The 21,997-nt window shown below is 41.6% G+C and overlaps 1 protein-coding gene across 1 annotated transcript in view; it reads left to right on the top strand.

Moving 5' to 3' along the window:
- The first annotated feature begins 118 nt into the window (after nucleotides 1–118).
- TEK (TEK receptor tyrosine kinase) overlaps nucleotides 119–21,997 on the top strand; it is a 103,847-nt gene continuing 81,968 nt past the window's right edge. Inside the window, exon 1 of the mRNA XM_079925808.1 lies at nucleotides 119–394. Within this exon, the coding sequence (XP_079781934.1) occupies nucleotides 343–394 (52 nt within the window). The 5' untranslated portion in view covers nucleotides 119–342. The remainder of the gene's footprint in view (nucleotides 395–21,997) is intronic.

The raw sequence follows: 21,997 nt of genomic DNA, 5'->3' as shown, positions 1-21,997 counted from the left end.
AGCAGCAGCAGAAGCAACTGCAATAGATAAGTGTTTTGATGAATTGCAAGATGGATAGGGCTTACAGTGCCCCCAGCCTTGCTGATACCAAATGCCTTTAAGATACAGCTTTTCCCATCCTAATCTACAAAGGAAACAGGAAAAAGGAACTTAAAACTCCCTGTGCTCAGACAGAAATGAGACTGTTACAGCCCGCTTCTGTGCTGTTCCTTCTTGCCTCTGACTTGTAAACAAGACCTAGTAGGACATGCGAATGGAAAGTCACAAACCTCTGGGTGTTTGAAAGGATCCTTGGGACCTCATGCACATCTGTGGAAACTGGATGGAGAGATTTGGGGAAGCATGGATTCTTTAGCCGGCTTAGTTCTCTATGGAGTCAGCTTGCTCCTTTCTGGTAAGGTTTGGCTTTATTATCTTTAAAAACTATATTTTTAACAGAGTTAGTGATTCTGGGCTCTCTCACCAATGCTTAGTGCTGGTTAACAAGGGGCAGCTGTGGCACAGGGATTGTTTCTCCATGAGTCTCCGTTTAATATATGTAAGGATTGACATGGAAAGTCCTTGTAGCATGAACTGATTTTTCTAGAGTTTCTCTTCTGGATTATTGCCCGCTGTGTTACCACAGACTCTGTGAGGACTGATTAGGTCACTTTATTTGAAGAGACGCGCTTACCATAGTGCATTATTTTACTGTTCCTCATTCTAGATTGTTTCCTTACTCTATAGAAAAAGAAGAAACCTGGCTTTACCTGCTTCAAAGAAAATCTTCAGTCATTAAAAAAAATATCAAATTCATGCTGAGAATGATTCGGACTCACTTAAGGCATTGTACAGATTGACATTTTTAAATGAGAACAAAAATGCTTTTCTATAAAGATTTCGTATTTGTATCCTATTTCAATCAAAGCAGTCAAACGCTAGGCTTTTTGGTTTTTATCTTATAGTTGGGGTCAGGGAGATTAGGGCTATATAATTTTTGTTTTATTTAAAAAATATTTGGCACATAGTAATTTGTAAAGTCTTTATTGGCCCAATGAAATGAAAGTTTAAGCAATTACCCAGATCACTGGGCACAGGAGAGTAACAAAACCTATTGTGGGTTTAAGGAATGGTTGGCTTGAATGTTTTTAGATTTAGGTTGTCTGTTGTTCAGATTCTCTAGCTGGCGGCGTGGCTTATAGTTCACTCACCCTATGAGATACCTATGAAAGTGGTATCAAATCACAAAATACAAATAACAACTATAATGGCCATCAATCTCTCCCCTTCAGTTTGAAAGCATTTGAATGATTGTAATGAAAATAGAATTGATATAGGAAATGAATTTGGGAAAATTTACTGAACTTAATGGTGTGGGCTATATTATATTAGTAGAATTTGATCCAAGTATCCATAAGTATCTGCTAATTATTTTATATTTTTCATATGTTTGCAATATTATATTATTAAATATTCAAAAAATTAAGCAAATAAGATAACAGAATTGCATGTTCATAGCTCTTCAGTTTGTTTTCAGTGATCAATTATATTGAGGATTTAATAATATTTTAAGACTAAGAATGTGTAAACTGCTGAAAATGAAAGATTATCTGAGATAGTTTCAGTATGTAGAAATTTTTTATATTCATGTAGAAATAATGTTGATTTCTCCAAAAATATGCATCTTGAAGCCAAATAGTTATCATAATTCCATTTTCGGTTTGCTTTTTTTCTGTGTGACATTTATCAGTAACATGAAATCTGGAACTGCTTCTACATCAGGGATTATAGTCATGCAAAGCCCAGGGGTCCACAGCTGCTCTGAGATACTTTTTAGGTTAAATAATATACACACACAGAGACACACACACTCTGTTCTAATTCATCTTTTTTCCCCATAGTGACCATGTTATGGCACTTTGCAATATAGGCTTAGAAAAGATGTCATAAAATCAAACAAAAAAGTTATGTGGCAAAATAGTTACTCTGTGTCTAAACCAAAAGCACAGCACTAACTTAAGCAGGGTGAAGCCCAAAGAGAGGGGTTTCGTGCTCTTGTTGAAAGGAAGGGTAACCCCGGCAAGGTTGGTTTCTGGAGTAGGTCTGTTGTGCTAAATCCTAACTTAGATTTTCCATCTAAGCCTCCATGAATATGAATACTGAAGGCCTGATAATTGCAACAACAAGAATCCAGCATGATTATGTCTACAGGCATAGGATCCCATTCTTCAAACCAAACTCCACTGGTAGACTACAGTAATGGAGCAAGGGGCTCATGACTTATGGATTTCTCTCTCTAGTCTAGTGGGTTGTTCGTCCTTCCTTTTTTCTGAACAAATAGAACTGAAAAAACTATCATATTTGCCTCAGTGAAGGTGACTCTGGGTGGTAGATGCTAACCTATAAAAGGGTTGGAGGAGGTGTCTAGTTTTTAGAAGGCTTCCCTCAAATCCACCTAGATTCTGGTAGATTCCCTTCCCAAGAGCAGATCATGGCCAATACCACCTTAGAAACAAGTTCTAAGAAACGTACTAGATTTTCTCTACTCTCTCATTCTCACCAAACCAGGCTGCTCTCCCAAAGAGAAAAACAAAATAAAACGAGTCACTCTTTCTGCTTTATCATAATATGTCCTTTGTGATCAACACTGATCCCATGTGAAGCCTCAAGTAGCATGCCTTCATGCCTCTTTCCTGTCTCATGTGACATTTTAAGTAACAACCTGGGTTCAGAGATAGTGGATATCTTGTCTGGAGTGGCAGAGGAAATTCAGTTATAAGGTCAGGGAAGTGGTCCCAGATGGAACCTCCTGATTAGGGCTGGTCTTAGAAGGCTAGTTATCAAGTCTGAGTAATCAAGGGTGGAGGCATAGAAGCTGGGAACAGAGACACACCTGGGAATTATTCTCAGAAGGAGGAGTTTTGCTCCCTTCTCAGATGCTCCCTCCTAAACTTTGTTTTTGTTGGGAGCTCTCAGCATTTCCCTTTCAGCCTTACCCTGGGAGAGCTTCCTTCGAGAGTCTAGTCCTTCTAAGACATCTCTCCAGGAGGGAAGAACTCTTCTAATTTCATCCAGAAGACTATGCTATATCCTCTGGGGGATTCAGATGGGTGAGGTCCAGTTTTTTCTGACATTATCAATTCATCTCCTGGAGCTCTGTGTGTGATTGTGTCACCAGCTTATTCCCTGTAGATGGCTTATTGGTAAGAGCACAGAATCAGGATTCAAATAGATTTGTCTAGGCTGGAAGGGTGAACCAAACCCAAAAGATAAACAGATAAATGTCAAAATAGATAAATGTCAAGTTATGCATTTGGATTCAATAAATAGATGACGTCTGTTCAATGTGAGAGAGACCTGGTTTGCTGAGAGTTCTAGTGAATGACATCCAAGTTTTGGTGATACACAAAATCTGATGAATTGCAAGGAGCCAATTTATAGGCGCCAAAACATGCTTTACTTGCTAAAAAGGTAACACGTAAGCTGTAACCGTTTGCATAGTAAAGATATAGGGTCAGAATTAGAGATGGTAATCACTTCAATCTGCTGCTCAAAGCACATCCATTAAACACTGAAGACACTGAAAAGCTTGACAGCAAACATTGTAGGCAAATGGGAAGGTAAGTGCTTTAGAAACTTTGTCGTATGGGAACATTTAGTCAGGAGAGAAGAGATGAAGGAGCAGCATTTTCATGGGTTTCCACATAGTAGACACCATAGATTGACACTGTATTTTGTCAGGTCTAGGATCCAGGGGTGGAGGGAGTTGCACAAAAGACAGAGTTTAGCTTTGTTGATGGAAACCTTCTAAAAACTGGATCACTATCCCCCTGGGGAGTGAGTTCCCACACTGGGGAGGGTTCGGGCATGTGTTGGGTGATCGATAGTCTTTAGGAATGTGAAAAGAAAATCCTTTTCATTTCACTACCTGTGGCTCCTCACCGACCACTTAGCAGGTAGATAAAGGTCAGAAGAGCCACTAGATCTTTGCCCACTGAAATCAAACTGAGTTTGTTTTCTGAATGTGGACCCAGATATGGTCACTTTATGCTGAATTGTAACTCAGTTAACATGCCTTAGGAGAAGAAAAACCACATGCACCTGTGCTATTATGACTCACTTTTGAAGACACTGCTCTATGAGGCTGAGGTGGATCTCATCAAGAAGGCAGGAGAAGGAGTTAAGAGTATAGATTGTGAAGTCACACACCTGGGATTAAGCTCAAATTGGATGACCATGGGCCAGTTATTTGATTGTTCCAAAGCACTGTTTTCTCATCTTTTACATTTGAGAATACTTTTTTCCCAGAGTTGTTATAAGCATCAAGTGTGATAATGCATGTAAAGTACTCAGCCAGGAAGAACTCTCTTAGTAAGTGAAGCTAGTGTAATCAAAAGAGAAGAGTTGCTGTGAGGACCATTGGGCTCATTCAAGACCAGTCTAATGTTTTCCAGGTGTGGGGGAGTCACTTACTACTCTTAGAAGCATTCTCCTAACAGACTTCAACATAAGCCAGTTTCTCAAATTTTGTGCTGATCTCTCCCCACTCAACAAGCCAGAACACTTGGCCTACTCTCTAGTGCTTTCCTTCACGCATCCCTGCTCACGGCTCTTCTACTTCAACCAGGCCCATCTCCACCATCTATGCATACTTTCCCCTTGGCTCTTGTTCATGCTGTTCTATCCATTTGGAAATGACACCCACCATGTTCAGTCTGCAAACAAAATTCAACTTAGTTTGCCTAGGCCAACTCTTCCTCGTGTTCTTCCCCTAATTCTGAGTTCCCTTCCCACACAGGCTGCGCGTTTGAGCTTTAGACACATAGGTTTAGCCCAGTTAACCTCTAACATTGTTGACAACAGATATTATTTACTTCTTATTCTCCGTAGTGCATGGAGTTTGATATGCCATAGTAAGAAAATTTTGGTATACCATGGCAGACCTGACAAAAAGAGGGAAATCGATTGTTGTTGTACAAAGGGCTTTTAAACATTGAAAGGATAACAATAAGAATCAATTTCATATATATTGCAAGTAGTATTCACTCATATCTTAAAAGGTTGGCTTATGTTAAATATTTGATGTAAATAAGGTCAAAAGAAAATCCCTTATTTCCCTTAGGTGTGAAACGTAAAAGATATACTCACGAAAGTGGGTTTAACAAGATTTTACATAATATTAGGTATTGTATGATTGTTGAATATTACTTTAAAGATACACATAGTTTTATTCAATAGACATTTATTGAGTTATTGCCCACCTTTCATTCATTCATTCAGTCACTTAACTATCATTTCAATCAATGAAGACATACTGAGGACTTACTTTGCACCCAGTACTGTACTGGATACCAGGAATGAAAAAAAGAATGAATTATTTTTTCCCCTTGCTACACTCACATCTTAGTAGGAAGGATGACTATAGGCATATAAATTGTAAGATGCTATGATAAATAATGTAGTAGGGGTATATCAAAATCTAGCTTCTCAAGAGCTATAAAAAATGTTTATTGGCTTCAATAATAAAAGCAACTTTAAAATCCAAATTAAACATAAATGGCTAAAAACATATAATGTCAACTTCATTAATTGCTAAATTTAATATGAATAAAATTTATATTGAAAATAATCTGTATGATAGATTTTCCTCACTTTGCAAGAACTCCTAAAAATGAATATTGCCAAAAATTATGGCTAGTGTAGTTATCAGTTACTCATAGCCAAATGATTTTAAAACTAAGTAGATAAAAGGGAAAAGAGAAGAAAGAACTTCCCATCAGAGGGAGCAGGTGGTGTGAAATAGCTGGGCAAGCTCAGGGAAGTTGAGTAAGTCTGGAATGTAAGGAGGAGGTGGTGACTTAAGGTTGGGTTCAGATCAGGAAGGGCCTCATAGGCCATTTTAAGTCATTTGTACCTCTTTCTGTACACATGGAAATTTAGTATGGTGTTTGTTCTATCATATCTGATTTATGTCTTGGAAAATTCACTCTGATAATATTCTGAAGCATGTATCGACATGGCAGAGAATTAGGCCTGGACCAATCTGGCTTCCCAACACTCCACGCAAGGGAGGCTTAGATGAAGAAGGGGTTTGAAAGTGTTTAGGAGGTGAAACTGTAGGGACTGGTAATTGGTTATATATTGGAGGTTGTGGGAAGTGGGGTGAATAAGCACTGCTCCCGGCTTCTGGTTTGGGTAATGGTTCTGCCATTCTCTGTGTTGGGAAACATGGCAGAAGGAACTGCTTGGTGACAGGCTGGCATGAAGCAAATAATTATTTTGTACATGTTGATGTTGAATTTCCATGTTAAAGGTGGATATGTAGCAAAATTTGGCTCTCTGGGTCTGAAGCTCAGAAGAAGAGGGTCGGGCAAGGGATTGAAACATAGAAATCTTTGTTTATGGTAAGCGAAGACACGGGTCGTGTACCAAGACTTATGTGAAAGGAAGAGAAAGAGCAGATAGCCAAGGGTTCTACGAAGAAGCAGTCAGGGAGTTGCCAGGAGAGGCAAACCCAATCAGATTCCTTCCCTGGGATTTCAGAGAATTGGTGTTGTGGTAGCTAAGGAAGGAGAAAGTTTAAAGAAGGGGACAGTAAGATGGGGAGAGCAGAGTGACAGCCTCTGGGCTTGGCATGGGGGCACAAGACTGCAGGTGTGTTATTTTACAGAGAGCCAGCTGCACTGACAGCATTACCGTGCCAGAACTGGAAGGGTGTCAGAAGATCAGCTAGCATCACTCCCAGCCTTCAAGAAAGGGAATGTCTAACGTTGCCTCCCTTATTTCTGGAATTTTAAACTGATAACTCGATTCCCACCGGTCTAGCCAGACTGTTCCTCAACTCGCATCACACGTGCAGAATGTTTTTTAGATTGAGCCTTGTGTGCTTTCCTCTACATCCTTCCCCCACCGCCTCCTTTTGTCCCTTCAGGATTCTGACCATCCTTCTCCCTGTGTTTCTTCCCGAAGGCTGCAGGGGCAGGTGTGGAGACATGGATCTGCCAGATGGGCAGAGTCCTGACTCTTTTCAACACATCTGTTGATTAGAGGGAGTGCGTTCCCACTGCCTAGTGGTACCATGTCTAACGTGGTACGCACATTACGTAACAAAGAGAGGGAGAAAACCTAAAGATGAGCAAAAGGAGCCCATTAGGCAGCCAGCTGAGGGGCATGTGGGTGGCTGCTGTTTGCTCTGCCTGCCCAGGGCTTGACCAGTGAGGTGTGTGTGGTGGTCACACCCATCTCAGCAGATCTGTCAGCTTTCCCGCTTTTGTTAGAGGGTGATATCATGCTTCCTGGGGGGAGCGCTGGAAGACAATGCTCGGCCACTTTCCTCCAGATACAATAGGCGGAGTCAGGAAGGCAGTATTGACATTGCTGGGGCTGGGAAGGCACTTGCTGCTCCGTGGCCGTCAGATGGTGAACCAACTTAACCTTGGCACACAGAGCCTGGGTTGTGCAAGGCGTCTGGCTCCAGAGCCAAAGGGGACTCCACCCTGGTGACAGGAGTGCTTTAGACATCTGGGAATCTGGGATGGGCTTCGAATTCTGATCCCTGTGTCAAAAACAACCGCAAAACAATAATAGTACCAGGAATAACAAAAATGGCAACCATCTGCCGAACGTCGCTATGTGCCAAGTGTTTAATATGATTTTTCAAAATTCTTCTCCTTTATTTTATTTTTAGTTTTGTTATTATTATTTTTGGCCGCACTGCGCAGCATGCGGGATCTTAGTTTCCCAACCAGGGATCGAACCTGTGCTCCCTGCAGTGGAAGCATGGAGCCTTGACCACTGGACTGCCAGGGAAGTCCTAATATGATTTTTAATATCTCACTACAATCTCACACAACAGGTATTATTATTTGTTTGTTTTGTTTTAAAAATACATGGTGACACTGAGGCTCACACAGGTTGTAACTTGACTAAGGTTAAAATGTTGTGGACATTCATTATTTGGGACTGCCTAACATTCCTAGTTTTCAAAAGCCACCATGCTTTCCCTCCATTGATGGGACTGCCAATCACTGATCAGAGTGTCCTGTCCATCAGAAGACAGCGGTCGGTTCAGATGGAGGGTGCATGACCCAGTAGGGCCAGATAGACTCTTCTCTGGGAATTTATGAGCAAGATGTTCTCTTTCTTCAGTGAAGACACTGTTTACCTGGAGCCGCCAGCTTCCCTTGGCACTTGAAGCTAGTATTTGATAGGAAAGAATGATGACAGAGACAGAGAGAACAGAACCCAGACAGGCACTCTGAAATTATCTGAGCCCTGGATCCAATGTTTTTAGATTGGAGACCCATCCCTGCCCCTTCCAGTTATGGGAGCCAGCTGGCTTTATTTGCTAGTGCTATTTTGAGTTGTTTTCTGTCTCTTGAAAATGAATAGTACTGAGTGACCACACGATCTCAGTAGGAATGATGGCAGCAAGAATTAAACTGAGGGCTTCTCTGGTGGCACAGCTGTTAAGAATCCACCTGCCAATGCAGGAGACACAGGTTCGAGACTTGGTCTGGGAAGATCCCACATGCCGCGGAGCAACTAAGCCCATGTGACACAACTACTGAGCCTGCGCTCTAGAGCCTGCAAGCCACAACTACTGAAGCCTGTGCGCCTAGAGCCCATGCTCCACAACAAGAGAAGCCACCGCAATGAGAAGGCTGTGCACCACAACGAAGAGTAGCCCCGGCTCGCCGCAACTAGAGAAAGCCCACACACAGCAACGAAGACCCAACGCAGCCAAAAATAAGTTAATTAATTTATTAATTAAAAAAAAAGAGTTAAACTGAGAATGACCTGAACCCAAATCCTGGACTCTTTCAAACACTTCACTGTGTTCCAGCTAGTGCTTCATGGTCACCTCAGGCTGGTTTCCAGAAAACGAGACTGATAACAATACTTATTTGTGTAGTTTTAGGGGAAGATTTTAAAAGATACTACTTAAAATTACTTAGTATGGTGTGGGTACATGATGTGCACTCAATAAAAATCAGATGTTCTTAAATTGTTTACTTCTAAACAAAGCTGGAGGATCTTATGTCACTTTATGCCAATCTTTTCAAAGCACATCTCCATCCATGAGGGCAGGCAACTCCTATTCTATGCCAGATGGAGCTCCCTGGCTTCCCTTGGGATAACTCAGCATTGGTACCCTAAGCCTGGCCTTGTCTCAGGGACAAAGAGAGAAAAACTTAGAGCTGTGCGTTCTTGGGTTTTTGCTAAAAATCTGGAGTGCAGGTGAGGGAATTCCTTCCCATGGCCCTACCAGCTGGCAGGATGGTGCTCCCGACTTTTCTCCTGCCAGCCCTCAATTTCCTGTTTTCTCAGGTCTTGACTAAACAGAGGCTCTAGGATGCTTTGCCCTAGATTGTTCCCACCTCATTTATTCCAAACCTATTAATTCCTAGTCCTTGAAAATTTTCTGTGGCATTGTCAATTCCCAGTGCAGTGTGGTTCACTTCAAGCTTATTATTGAATTTTTGGACCCGTCCTGGAGTACCTGTGTGTATGTGCGTGTGTGCGTGATCATAGCTCTGCTCATATTCCACCACCATCTTGCCTTTAATTCCTCCTCCTCTTAGTCTCAATTCCTCTCTGTGTCCAGCACCTCTTGAATCTGGAAGGCACTTTCTAATCTTCCAGAGTTGATTGAAATACCCCCTATTTTGCTATTCATTGCTACCACTCCAGAATCAAAGAGCAAGGTGGCGGTGGTAGTTGGTTGTGGTCAGCAACTTTTCAGGAGCCAGTCTTGCCCACCTCACCAGGCTCTTGTGATTCTTAGTCCCTCAGGCTACACTGGGGGTGTATTCCAGTCATTCCAGGATCTTTGCAGTTTCTAAAACTACACCTTCAAGCATCCAGGCCTTTGTTCGAGCCCTGGTCTGGGAACACTGTGTACCCTGTGTACACTGTCCCTTCTGCCCAGAATATCCTCTTCACTTTCTTTTCTTCACCTGACTTATTCATGCTTTGAGATTTATATCAAGTGTCATTTCTTCTAAGAAGTCTTCCCTAACCTTCTTGCATGGATTAGGTCCCCGCCTTAGCCTGAATTCCACCAAAACAAACAAACAAAAAACCCGTGGACTGAGGCAAAGGCATATGTGCAGGTAGATTTTTGGGAAGTGATCCCAGGGAGCAAGAGTGAGGGACTAGGGGAATGGAAGTGTACAAGCATGTGTTATCAGGTTGGCCACTGCCTCAAATGCCTGGTGCTCCAGACCTTTTGAGGAGCCTTATGAAATGAGACTCAAGGGCATTCATCCATTGCTCTCCTCCCCTTTATTCAAGGGTCATATAGATGCAAGAAGCTGATAAACTACTGCTGGGGTCCTATGCTGTTGTGCCAGAGAAAGTCCCAAGGGAGGAAGTGAGATATCCTCCCACGGGCTTTGTGTGAGCTACTTTGATATTACACCTGCTCAAAGCTTGTGGAGCTCTGTTTAGCTGCGGCTGCAGAAGCAGCTGAAGCAAGCCCTGGAATGGGGAAGATTTGCATTGGTGCCCAAGAGGTGCTGGATACAGGCACCCTTGTTCTTGTCTCTGCCATAGTGCTTAGAATATTAAATTACAATTTACAGTTTACTTGATGGTTTGCCCACTAAGCTATGGTCTGTGTTTGACATATCAGTAAGAGAAATGCTTTAATAACTTGTTTTGCATTGGATTAAATGTTCTGACCTAGTGCTTTCCTAAGTGTGCTACCTATACTACTGCTGGCCTGAAAGATCATTTAATGTGGTGTTTGGAAGAACATTTTTCATTATAAAAATTATTTGTCTATATAGATGTATGTGTGTATGTATCATATCAGTCATGTAATTTAATGAGTACTTTGGCATTATTTGAGGCTAAGGAAAAAAATAGATGAGTTAATTTAAAGAGAATGGTTAATAGAATAATTGTACAAGGCTCCTATAGACTCAGCAAAAATCATGAAAATGACATATTCATCAGTGCAGTTTAAGAGACACCGCTCTAACTGAATGACAGAGCCAATCCTTTTTAGGACTCTTTTGTGTGTGTATGTTCAAATAAAAAATAGAAAAGTAATTTGGGCACATAATTAATACTATCCTAGTGACATGGACTAAGTGGAAGAGAGTCTCTTGGTGATCAACCTGTCTCAAAAGACTGTCTTGGACTCTAATATTGCTCCTCTCAGGAAACCTGGAAAGTGGACATTTATTAATAAATTACAGACAAGACCTAGTTTACATGTTGGGCATACTGAGTGTTCCTCAGAAAAGGCCCAGGTGCTTCCCTGGTGGCGTGGTGGTTGAGAGTCCGCCTGCCGATTCAGGGGACGCGTGTTCGTGTCCCGGTGCGGGAAGATCCCACATGCCACGGAGCGGCTGGGCCCGTGAGCCATGGCCGCTGAGCCTGGCATCCGGAGCCTGTGCTCCGCAACGGGAGAGGCCGCGGCAGTGAGAGGCCCGCGTACCGCAAAAAAAAAAAAAAAAAAAAAAAAAAAAAGGCCCAGTAGTCAGCCAGGAAAATAGTAGGCCATGCCCAAAGTAGAGGAATGGATAGGTCAGTTATATGCATTCATTCAAGCTAACATTTACTGAGCTCTTTCTATGTTCTGGGAATCTGCTGGGCATTAGAGTTACAAGCATGGTTAAGAGAGGGCTCTGACTTCAGGTGGCTTTTAGTCTGGTGGGTGAGAAGCTCTGCTCTGTTAGAGGCAGACAGTGCATGTTGGAAGCATCGAGGCTGGAGGGAGTCATTCTGGAAGAGAACAGGAGTCTCACTAAGAGGGTGACATTCGAGAAGAATTACGCTTTGTGGAAAAGCAGGAGCGGAAGTGAGGAGGAAAGGTATTCTGGGAAGAGGAAAAAGCATGAAAAATGAGGAATAAAAAGTTTAAGAAATGTTTGTGCAGTGGTTCTATGTGGCTACCCTCTAAGGTACAGGGAATAAAGCTAGGGAGGTGGGCTGGGAAGAAGGTAACTTGGTTTGAGGTTGGCTGAGTGGGTAGGGCCAGAGTCAGTTATGGGAGTTGTCAGGATATAGGATGAAGCTGTGTGAGGGAATGACACTGCCCAAGAAGAGGAGAGAGGGTGGTTCTGGGAACACCTCTGTCAAGGGCTGATGCGGGTGGAGGAAGAGGAAACTGAAGGCATTCAAAGAGATAAGCCAAAGGAGGAGGGACTTTCAACTACGTAAAAACTTACAGAGGCAGGAGCCAGCGTAAGGAGAGAGACTAGAGAATTTAGCAACTAGTTATTGTTGCAAGGCATTTTCAGTGGATGGCAGGGCTTGGGTTGAAGAGTAAGGGCGAGGTGAGGAAGTGGAGTAAGTAAGCATAGATTCCTTTCTGAGAGATGTCCCATGGCACGGCAGCTTCCTGTTTCCATGTGCTTTTCTGTAAGCCTGATTCTAGGGTGATTTGGCAGGAGAAGGGGTGAGGTCTTCTCTGCCATTGTTGGTTCAAGGTACTAGGAGAATATGCCAAGGTTTGAAGGAAGTAGAGAAAAACCTCTTCCATCACAGACATTCTCTCCTTCCCATGGATGTTGTCCCCAAGTTGCCTGAATTAGATAATTATTTTAATTTCACAAATACATGGTAATAGAGGTACATGGAGGTACCACACACTGTTACCTGGAATGAGAAATATTAGAACGGTCAAAGACTCAAAAGATGATCTAGTCCAGTGTTATTGAATTGTTTTCTCATAATACTAATTCCAAGAGAATCATTGAATCCCCCCCCCTTTTTTTTGAGTATCACATGGAGCTAATGTTTGATACCTTAAGAAATGCTGGTTTGATTCAACCTGCTCATTTTATAGATGCCGGCACTGAGGCCCAGGGAGTTCAGCACTTTGCTCAAGCTCACTCAGCTCATTAGAGGCTGTCTCTTCACTTTAACAGAGAGTGTGGAAGGCAATATAAATTAGAGCTTAATGCATGTACTGTTTGGTCAGACTGCCTGGGCTTGCATTCCAGTTTTATCATTGAATTGGTTAGCTATTGCCGTGTAACAAACTACTCCCAAAATCCAGTGGCTCAACCAACATTTATTATCCCTCATAAGTCTTTGTGTGATTCGCGGCTCGCCTCATCTGTGTTGAGCACAGCTCTGAGGTTCTGCTTCAGATTGCAGCAGCTGGTGCAGCTCTGCTTCTTGCTGTACGTATGTGGGTTGTCTGGGTGACTCTGCTCACATGTATCTCATCCTTCTTGGATCAGCCCAGGGGATGTTGTTCTGATTGGTGATATTAGAAACACATCACCATTAGAAACAAAACAGCAAATGAGTCTTCTTAAGGCCTAGGCTGTGATCCAACACACTGTCATTCCCAAAGTCAAGGTTCGGGAACTACACTCTGCCCATGATGAGGCCAAAGCAAGGGTCTGATACAAGGAGGGCTGAAGAGCTGGGGCCAACAATTTGATCTACTATAGCCGCTACTAGCTTTGTGCTGTGGTGCAAGTTACTTGACTTAACCTGTAAAATAAGCATCGTAATAGCACTTACCTCTTGAGATTTTTTCTGGGGGTGGGTGGGGATTAAATGAATTAGTTCATGTAAACCATTTAGAACAATACTTAAACTTAAATGCTAGGTAAATATTAAGATCGTTACTAATTTTATCCATCCACCCATCACCATCCATGGGTGATGGAGGATATTTGGGGTGTTTGCCACCGGAGCAGCTATGGAAGGGTTCAGGTTGACTTGATACACTGGCTCGCATCAGCCATTCTCCACTAGCAGAAGGGCTCAAAGGAGTGACCTTCTGAAGGTCCTCCAGATCACTCATCTATAAATTCCTTTCTTTTGCTTATAAGTGCTTAAAACGCAGCGTGGGCTGGTTTTGTGCTGCTTCGTTCTCCTAGCCCCCTCCACCCTGTGTCTCTCACACCCAGAGTCAGCAGACCTTTTCACACAAACCATCTGCCAAGAGGTGTGGAACTGGATCCAGAAACACACAACAGCTGCAGGAGCTCAGCCGTATTCAGAGGCCTGTAGTAATCTCACAACAGTCCTAGACACAGCCCTGACCACTGCCTGACTCTAGAGTACATAAACCATCAGCAGAGTGTAATTCCATCGTGAGTAATACGTGAATTCTGCCAGCTGCTTCTGGAATCAAACAAAAAACAGTGTTTTTGCCAGCTGGAGGGAAAAAAAATCACCATTAATTGCATCACTGTCTTCTCAGGAAGGCTGGGAGAGCCAGTGACTCAGGCTAACTTCGCTAGAGGCCCTCTTCCTCTCCTAGAGGTCCATAAGTTCAGAACCCTCACAAGCCCCTCTTTCATCTTCACCAGGTGGTGTTATGAGCACCGACTCTGGGGGCAGATGAATCTGGGCTGGAGCCCCATTCAGCAATGTGATAGCTATGTGACCTCAGGCAAGTCATTTTCACCTTCCTGTGGAAGGGGGATAATAATGTTACCGCACTGAAAAGTTGTGAGGATTACATAATACATGTAGGTCAAATGCTTAGCCAAGCGCAGGTTCATAAGAAATGCTCAATGAATATTAGCTATCGTTATTTCTTCTGAATCTCTGTGCCACTAGCTCTTTGCTCCTAGGAGCATCCTGTCTCCAAGATGCTGTATAAACGTTACTATGTTCCATGCCATCCCATTTCAACCTATCTCATTTCTTCCTAACCCATTCTAGTCTTTAACAGTTTTTGAGCTCCTACTCTTTGCCCAACCCTAGGTCAGCAGATATAAAGTCCGTGCTGCTACGGAGGTTCCTGTTGGGATGTGAGTTGCAGATAGACATATAGTAGATTCTTGTTATTCGTAGTAGTTGTATTCTGTAAACCACAAAAACTGGGTTAGATTTCTACCAGCTGCAACATTTTTGTCACCTGATCAATACATAAACCAGTTTTGCATTTGTTTCTTCTGCCAAAAAAGCACAAAAATGTGAAAAAGTGGCACCAAATATACCATCCAAAGGACACTGGTTTACAGTATGAGAGCCCAGTAGAACGATGCGTTGTTTCACCTCAGTCTGGAACAGATGCATCTGAGGACTCAGGGTTTTCCCTGCTTTGCACATGTGTTCAAGTGACTGGGAAGGCACCGAGAGTGTGGATTTTGAGGCTGTAAATAAATTATAGGCAAATTCACAGATATGGAATCAACAAATGATGAGGATCCACGGTTGATACAAATGCCTAAACGGCTCAAACTGCAATAACGTTTCCATGGAAGTACAGGGGAAGCACAGGAGGGAAAGCAAGCACAGATTCAGTCTGGGGCAATCAGGGTCCTCTGGCTGGAATCAGACTTTCAGACGCAGGAGGGTGTTTCTGACAGCAGGCAGTAGAGGTGGAGGTGTGACGGGATGGAACCATGTGGCAGGGTGCAGTCAGCTCAGCCAGACGGGCTCGTGGGGGCAGGATTTCTGCCCCTCCAGCACTGCACTGTGTAGCCCAGATTTGACTGGATGGCCTCAAGCCTTTTCTTACTCTCATCCTCTTAGAAGCAAGACTCAGCACTCTGAGACACCAAACAAGGTCCTGAAACGATCCAACTTTGTCGATCAGCAAGTAACAGAGAGCTTTTGGTGGGTCAAAGGAGAAGATGATTTGTGTTGTCTAGTGTGCAGAATAATAAATTCACGAGCAGATGACTCTCTGGTCCTCTGGCTAAATTCCTCTCCAGCTCCTAGCCTCCTCGTTTCTCCTCCTTACCTCCCTCTGCCTCTACTCTTCCAGGCAATTCCACTTTCACTGTCGTTTGCATACAGCACTGCAAAACAACAGCCAGCTAGCCGTCTGGCCCCTTCTCCTCTGGAATCTTAGCAGAGGCCCTGTATTGTTACTCAAGCCTGGCTTTCGGGAGTTTTTACTACCCTCCATTCCCTACTCCAAGGGGATTATCCAAGTATTCATCCAGTAAACTACTTCCTCCATATTTTGGCACAAGCAATAAAGTACAAGGTCCCAGATGAGTTACCACTCCCTAACACTGCCCCTGCAGGTCATTCCTGACAGAATAAGGATTTTCTTATTGTGGACATATGATTCATGGTTTCTGCAGTTTTTAAAGAGCCTAGTTCAGGTTGTAGCCACAGTAGATATTCAATAACTGAATAGATTTCTGCTAATCTGATGCTTTGGGGGAAAAGATACATTTTTGTCATGTTTTCTTCCACAAAACTGATATGTAATGTTAATTACTGTAGTTTTCTTATATATTTCACAGCAAGGTTTTGTAATGTTCATCACATTAAGTTCTAAACATTTCTTCCTAATAATTCTCATCAAAAGATATTGTTTTCTAGAACCTACAAAAGAACGGATATATGTATATATATAATGGATTCACTTTGCTGTACAGCAGAAACTAACACAACATTTTAAATCAACTATACTCCAATAAAATTTTTTTTAAAAAATGGGGTTAGCATATACTGGTCTACCCTGAGTTTGAGGACCAAATGGAACTATTTGTGAAGATACCTGTAAATGATACGTACAATAAATATAAGGTAGAATTCAAAAAAAGAGATTGTTTTCAAAACTTAACAAAATAATTATGAATTTTATCATGAAGAATGAACAGGAGGAATAGTTGAGAAAGTTCTGGGGAAAAGAAGAATAAAGAGCTTGGGAATAGCTCTACTAGATCTTAAGGCAGAGTATAATAGTGTAATAACAGTGGGGTACAGGCCAAGGGTATAAGCACACAAATCAACAGACTGGATAGGCCAGAACCAAATCTGAGTTTATATAAATTTTTTAAAATAAATTTATTTTTAGTTACTTACTTTTGGCTGCGTTGGGTCTTCATTGCTGCACGCAGTCTTTCTCTAGTTGCGGGGAACAACTTGGTTGTGGCGAGCAACTTGGTTGTGGTGCGTAGGCTTCTCACTGTGGTGACTTCTCTTGTTGCGGAGCACAGGCTCTAGGCACGCGGGCTTCAGTAGTTGTGGTTCGCAGGCGCTAGAGCACAGGCTCAGTAGTTGTGGCTCACAGGCTTAGTTGCTCCGCGGCATGTGGGATCTTCCTGGACCAGGGCTCGAACCCGTATCCCCTGCATTGGCAGGTGGATTCTTAACCACTGTGCCACCAGGGAAGCCCTATATAAAATTTTAATATCCTATAAAGGACACAGATCAGTGGAGAAAGGAATAATAGCTCTGGGAAAATTAGTTTTCTGTTTGGAAAAAAAAAAATTGTTTAAAAAACCCATCTGTTACCATATACCAAATTCCAAATGGATTAAAGAGTAAATGTAAAAAAAATCAAGCCATCAAAAGAAGATGGAAGTGAATATTTGTTGACTTTTCATATGGGAAAGGCCTTTTTATGTTTAAAAACAATGGAAGAAACCACAAAAATAGAAATCAATACATATAGCTTCATAAATATGTAAACTGTTAATCCAAACATAAGCAAAATTAAAAGGCAAAGAACGAAAGAAAAATACTTGCAACAAATATGCTGTATAAGAGATTAAAATATTTCCATAAAAGAAGCTTATTGGAATTGATAGAAAAATATCAAAACATCAATAGAAAAAAGAGAGGAACAAATAATTCACAAAAGGAGGAAATGCAAATGGCTAATAAGCATGTGAAAAAGTTCACCCTCTAAATTAAAATAAAATCAAAGTAAGATACTATCTTTGTATATCAACTTAGCAAAGTTTAAAAAACAAAAGAGAATACTTAATAATACATGGCTGGGGTTGGTTAAGTGTTCACTCTCATACACTGTAGCTTTTTAGATAGAAATGTGGCACTGTAAAGCAAAATGTTGTAATAAGATCTAAAATATTATCATAGGAGTAAGTAAAAATTCAAGAGAAATTGTATTTGGTTTTTACCATACAAAAAAATTATATATGTTGGTTTCTGCAATTTCTCTTTATATATGTTCTGGGAAAAAAAGAAAGGATGTATATCAAAATGTTAACAAGAGTAACAATGTTCCTTTCTAACCATTTCTCCTTTCTCACTATGTTTGGATAGGCCTGATCTGGTGTTTTAAGAAGGATTTCATAATAAGGAGATATATTTTAAAGTAATTTATATTCTGAATGGTCTAAAGGACCATTAAATATATTATTTTTGTGGTTTTAGAGATACTCTGTTGATTTTTATTATTAAATTGTTATCACCTAACAGGATAAAAATAAATATAAAAGGACCCATCTTTATCAGGACTGCAATCTATTTTGAGTCATAAAATGTTTGTGATTGTAAAGATGTTAATTAATGCTGAGTTATTACAGAAAAGGGATTCCAGAAACAATCTCTTCCTTGGACATTTTTATTGGGACATGCAGATGGCTTATTGAAATAAGGCCAGGAAAGACAATGAGAAATGTTTCTTTCACAGTATTCAGTTGATTTTTTTTTTAAGTTTATTTCTTTTATTTATTTTTGGCTGCGCTGTGTCTTCGTTGCTGTGCGCGGGCTTCCTCTAGTTGTGGCGAGCAGGGGTTACTCTTCGTTGCGGTGCGCATGCTTCTCATTGCAGTGGCTTCTCTTGTTGCAGAGCATGGGCTCTAGGCACGCAGGCTTCAGTAGTTGTAACACTGGGCTCAGTAGTTGTGGCTCTCAGGCTTTAGAGTGCAGGCTCAGTAATTGTGGCTCACAGGCTTAGTTGCTCCACAACACAGGGGATCTTCCCAGACCAGGGCTCGAACCTGTGTCCCCTGCATTGGCAGGTGAATTCTTAACCACTGCACCACCAGGGAAGCCCTATTCAGTTGATTTTTAAAGTTTGGGAATAAAAACTACTATACAGATTAAAACTCTGGGTAGTTATTCCAAATTATAGCATTTGCTTTAGCTTCCTTAAAGATACATATTTTTCTGATCACAAAAATAATTCATGTTCATGTAGAAAAATTCGGGGACACAGAAAAACATTTTAAAAATCCAGCCACTATAGTTAACTCAACACACTTCTTAATGATATAGGATATATATCATATCTCTCTGTGTATATATATGTATGTATACATGTGTGTTTGTATATACAGAGAGAGAGACAGAGAGACAGATTTGATTGTTTGGTTTTAACATCTGTTAATTATCACCTTTAAACATAAACCCAGTTGTGCAAACTCCCTTTTGTCATGGGGACTGAAAGAGAAAAATAAAGGTCTCAACCACGGGATCATTGACCATAAGCCGGAAGAGACCCCATGGAAAGTGAAGTCACAGAGCTAACCCAAGTCTTCTGATGCTGCCACATTACAATCAAGTAGTGTATGAAACAAATACTTTCCTCTTATCCCTGGACCTCTTCTCATTACTTGACTTAACCCTGAGAGATGGAGTGAGGATTCAGGGAAGTGTGAGGGATGAGGATTTAAGTATCGGAAATGGGATTTGAGTGTCACACACACACTCTTTGTTAGTATAGAAAAGCTATTATTTGTTAATAGAGAAAAGAGTCATGGCTTGTTTTTAGGGTCATGAAATAGTTGGGAATGTCCAAGAATGCCTGGTGTCAAAGGGCATCTTTCAACGTGGTGTGACTTCTGGCTCTGTCTTTAGCTCTCCCGTCACCATCTTCCTTAACAACCTTGGGAGCCACCGTCAACTGAGATTGAGTAAGCTGAGGGATGCAGCCCACCACTGCTCTCCACAGTCTTCCACCATGGCTTCCTTTGTAATTTTAGTGGCCATGTGACATGTCCAAACCCGAGAGCCAGTATTCTCAGCTTATTGCTGCTCTTTGGTATTTATATCAAAACTAATTACCTGAGTACATCTGATTTTCTACCAATCTCCCACTAGGCTGTAGGCCAGTGGCTTTCACACTTGTGTTATAGAGCTCTGGGTGTTCCAAGGAGGGGCCATGCGGCTGCCATAGCTGGTGAGGATGCAGACTGTGCCTGTCCGTCTCTGGGCCCTACGCCTCTCCTTTGCCCCACCTTCACCCAGAGTAACTCTACTCTATTTAGTTCACATATTATCTTCTCTATGATATGACATTTGTTAAAAGTATGTCTTACACAAAAGCACTTTAGGGAACCGCTGGCATAAGCTGTAGGATTTGCTCTGGCAAAACAGCCCAGAGCTGGGAGTGATAGACCGGTATCATGTATGAGGAATTATTGGCTAAATCAGTAGTGGCTCAAAGTACAGGTCTTGAAACTGAAGTATGAGCTGTGGCAAGCTAGTTTGTTTCTTCTATTTGTTGTAGACTGGAAACAGGATAATCATGCCTATGTAAAGGCTGGTAAGGTGTTGAATGGAGGTTTGAGACTCTTATAGGAGTAAAAGGGATGCATCTTAAGTCATGAACTTTGTAACATTGATTTTTGTCAGTGTTATGTTGAAGTTTGTTTGCTAGAGAGCAGAGTTTTGGGTGGATGAACTGTTATTGCATGGATATTAATATTATGTATACTTGAATTAGAGAGTTAGCATCGTCTCATTTACTCTGTGAGATGTACTGCCTATAAACCTGAAGTTTGGGAATTCCTTGGAGGTCCAGTGGTTAGGGCGCTTCCACTGCAGGGGGTCCGGGTTCGATCTCTGGTCGGAGTACTAAGATCCCGCAAGCCTTGTGGCAGGGCCAAAAAAAAAAAAAAAAGAAAAGAAAAACCTGAAGACTCTTGGGGGAGATTATTGAATGTGTGATTATTTCTTTTTAAGTTGACCATTGGAGCGTTCCTCCCTTTCAAACGTTAAAATTTTGAAATTAGCCACACTAGCCTCAGCAATCAGGTTTTAATTTCAAGTACACGCAATAGAGCAAACATTCTGGCTTCCTTTGAATACATTGTACGTTCTACCGTCCAAGAACTAAAGTCAGTTTAATCCAATTTTTGACTCCTCTAGCAGCCAAAATTAGGAGAATCAAAAATTCTATTTGAAACCTAGGACTTTAGCAGATTAGTCACATTTTAAAATTCTGAATCCAGGGATTTTGGACTTCAGTTTGTAGAACACATGATCAATCTTGTTTCCCACTGATGACTTTAGACTATAAATGTGTGTCATTTTTAGATGGAGTCAGATTTCATCATTAAAAAAAACCCACAGATTAAAATTTTATGGCCTCTACTAGAAGTCAAGTCCATTTGAAGAGCTAACAAATGAAGATGGGAGCTTTAGCAGTGCAGCCCAGAATGCCAGGACTTGGATGGAATGTAGTTCCCGGCGTCCAGAGACCAATCAGGCTAACTGAGCTCATTTCTTGCCCATGTTTGTGTTGCTTCTCTCGTGTGTTACTACATGGAAAAAAGGATGTGAAATACATTTTAAAAAGGATCCTTGTGCTACTCCACCATTATTGTGCTGGGTAGTATTCATTAGCTCACTCTCGGGACCTCATTTCCTTTGGATATAAGATGAAAATAATACTAAAAATGTTAGCTTTTCCCTGTGATTAGCTCTGCAGGCAGGATCACACCTCAGGAGGATACAGTTGTGACTACTTTGCAGAGGAGCAAACCCCATTTCCTCTTCATTAGTCCCACAACTTTAGAAAATCGTAAATCATTATCCTCACTGTTTATTGACCGTTCCACCATTTGCCACACACATCATTCATAAAACTTACAAAAGATTTTTTCATAGTGTGTAGATCTATACATTTATTAATCCTCAGTGACGTGCTTAGAGGTAAGTATCATCACCTCCATTTTCCAGATGACCAACCCGAGGCACAGAAGGCTACGTAATTTGTATATGGTCCTGTGTTATACAAGTAATACGTGGCAGATCTGGGGTTCACACCCAAGGTGATTGATTCCCTAGCCTCTGACCACACACTGCATCTCTCTGCTGCTCAGCCATGCTAAGCTTCCCAGCGCTCCACTGCAATGTGATCTGCTCTGAGATAAACATAACCCTGTGCAGGGCACATGGACACACAGAAGGCAGTTCTGACACCTCAGCATGATGAAAGACACTACTGTAAATCCAAGGCTTAGTGTGTAGAGCACAAGTCACTTGCTTTCCTTTCAAAGAATTCAATTTTTTAAATGTTTATCTTGTAACTTTGTGTATACAGTATACCACCATCCAGAGATAGCCACGGTTAACATTTTCTAGATAAGATTGA

Source organism: Stenella coeruleoalba (genome assembly GCF_951394435.1).
Source record: "Stenella coeruleoalba genome assembly, chromosome: 7".
Taxonomy (NCBI): domain Eukaryota; kingdom Metazoa; phylum Chordata; class Mammalia; order Artiodactyla; family Delphinidae; genus Stenella; species Stenella coeruleoalba.
This window is presented reverse-complemented; position numbering and strand designations above follow the sequence as displayed.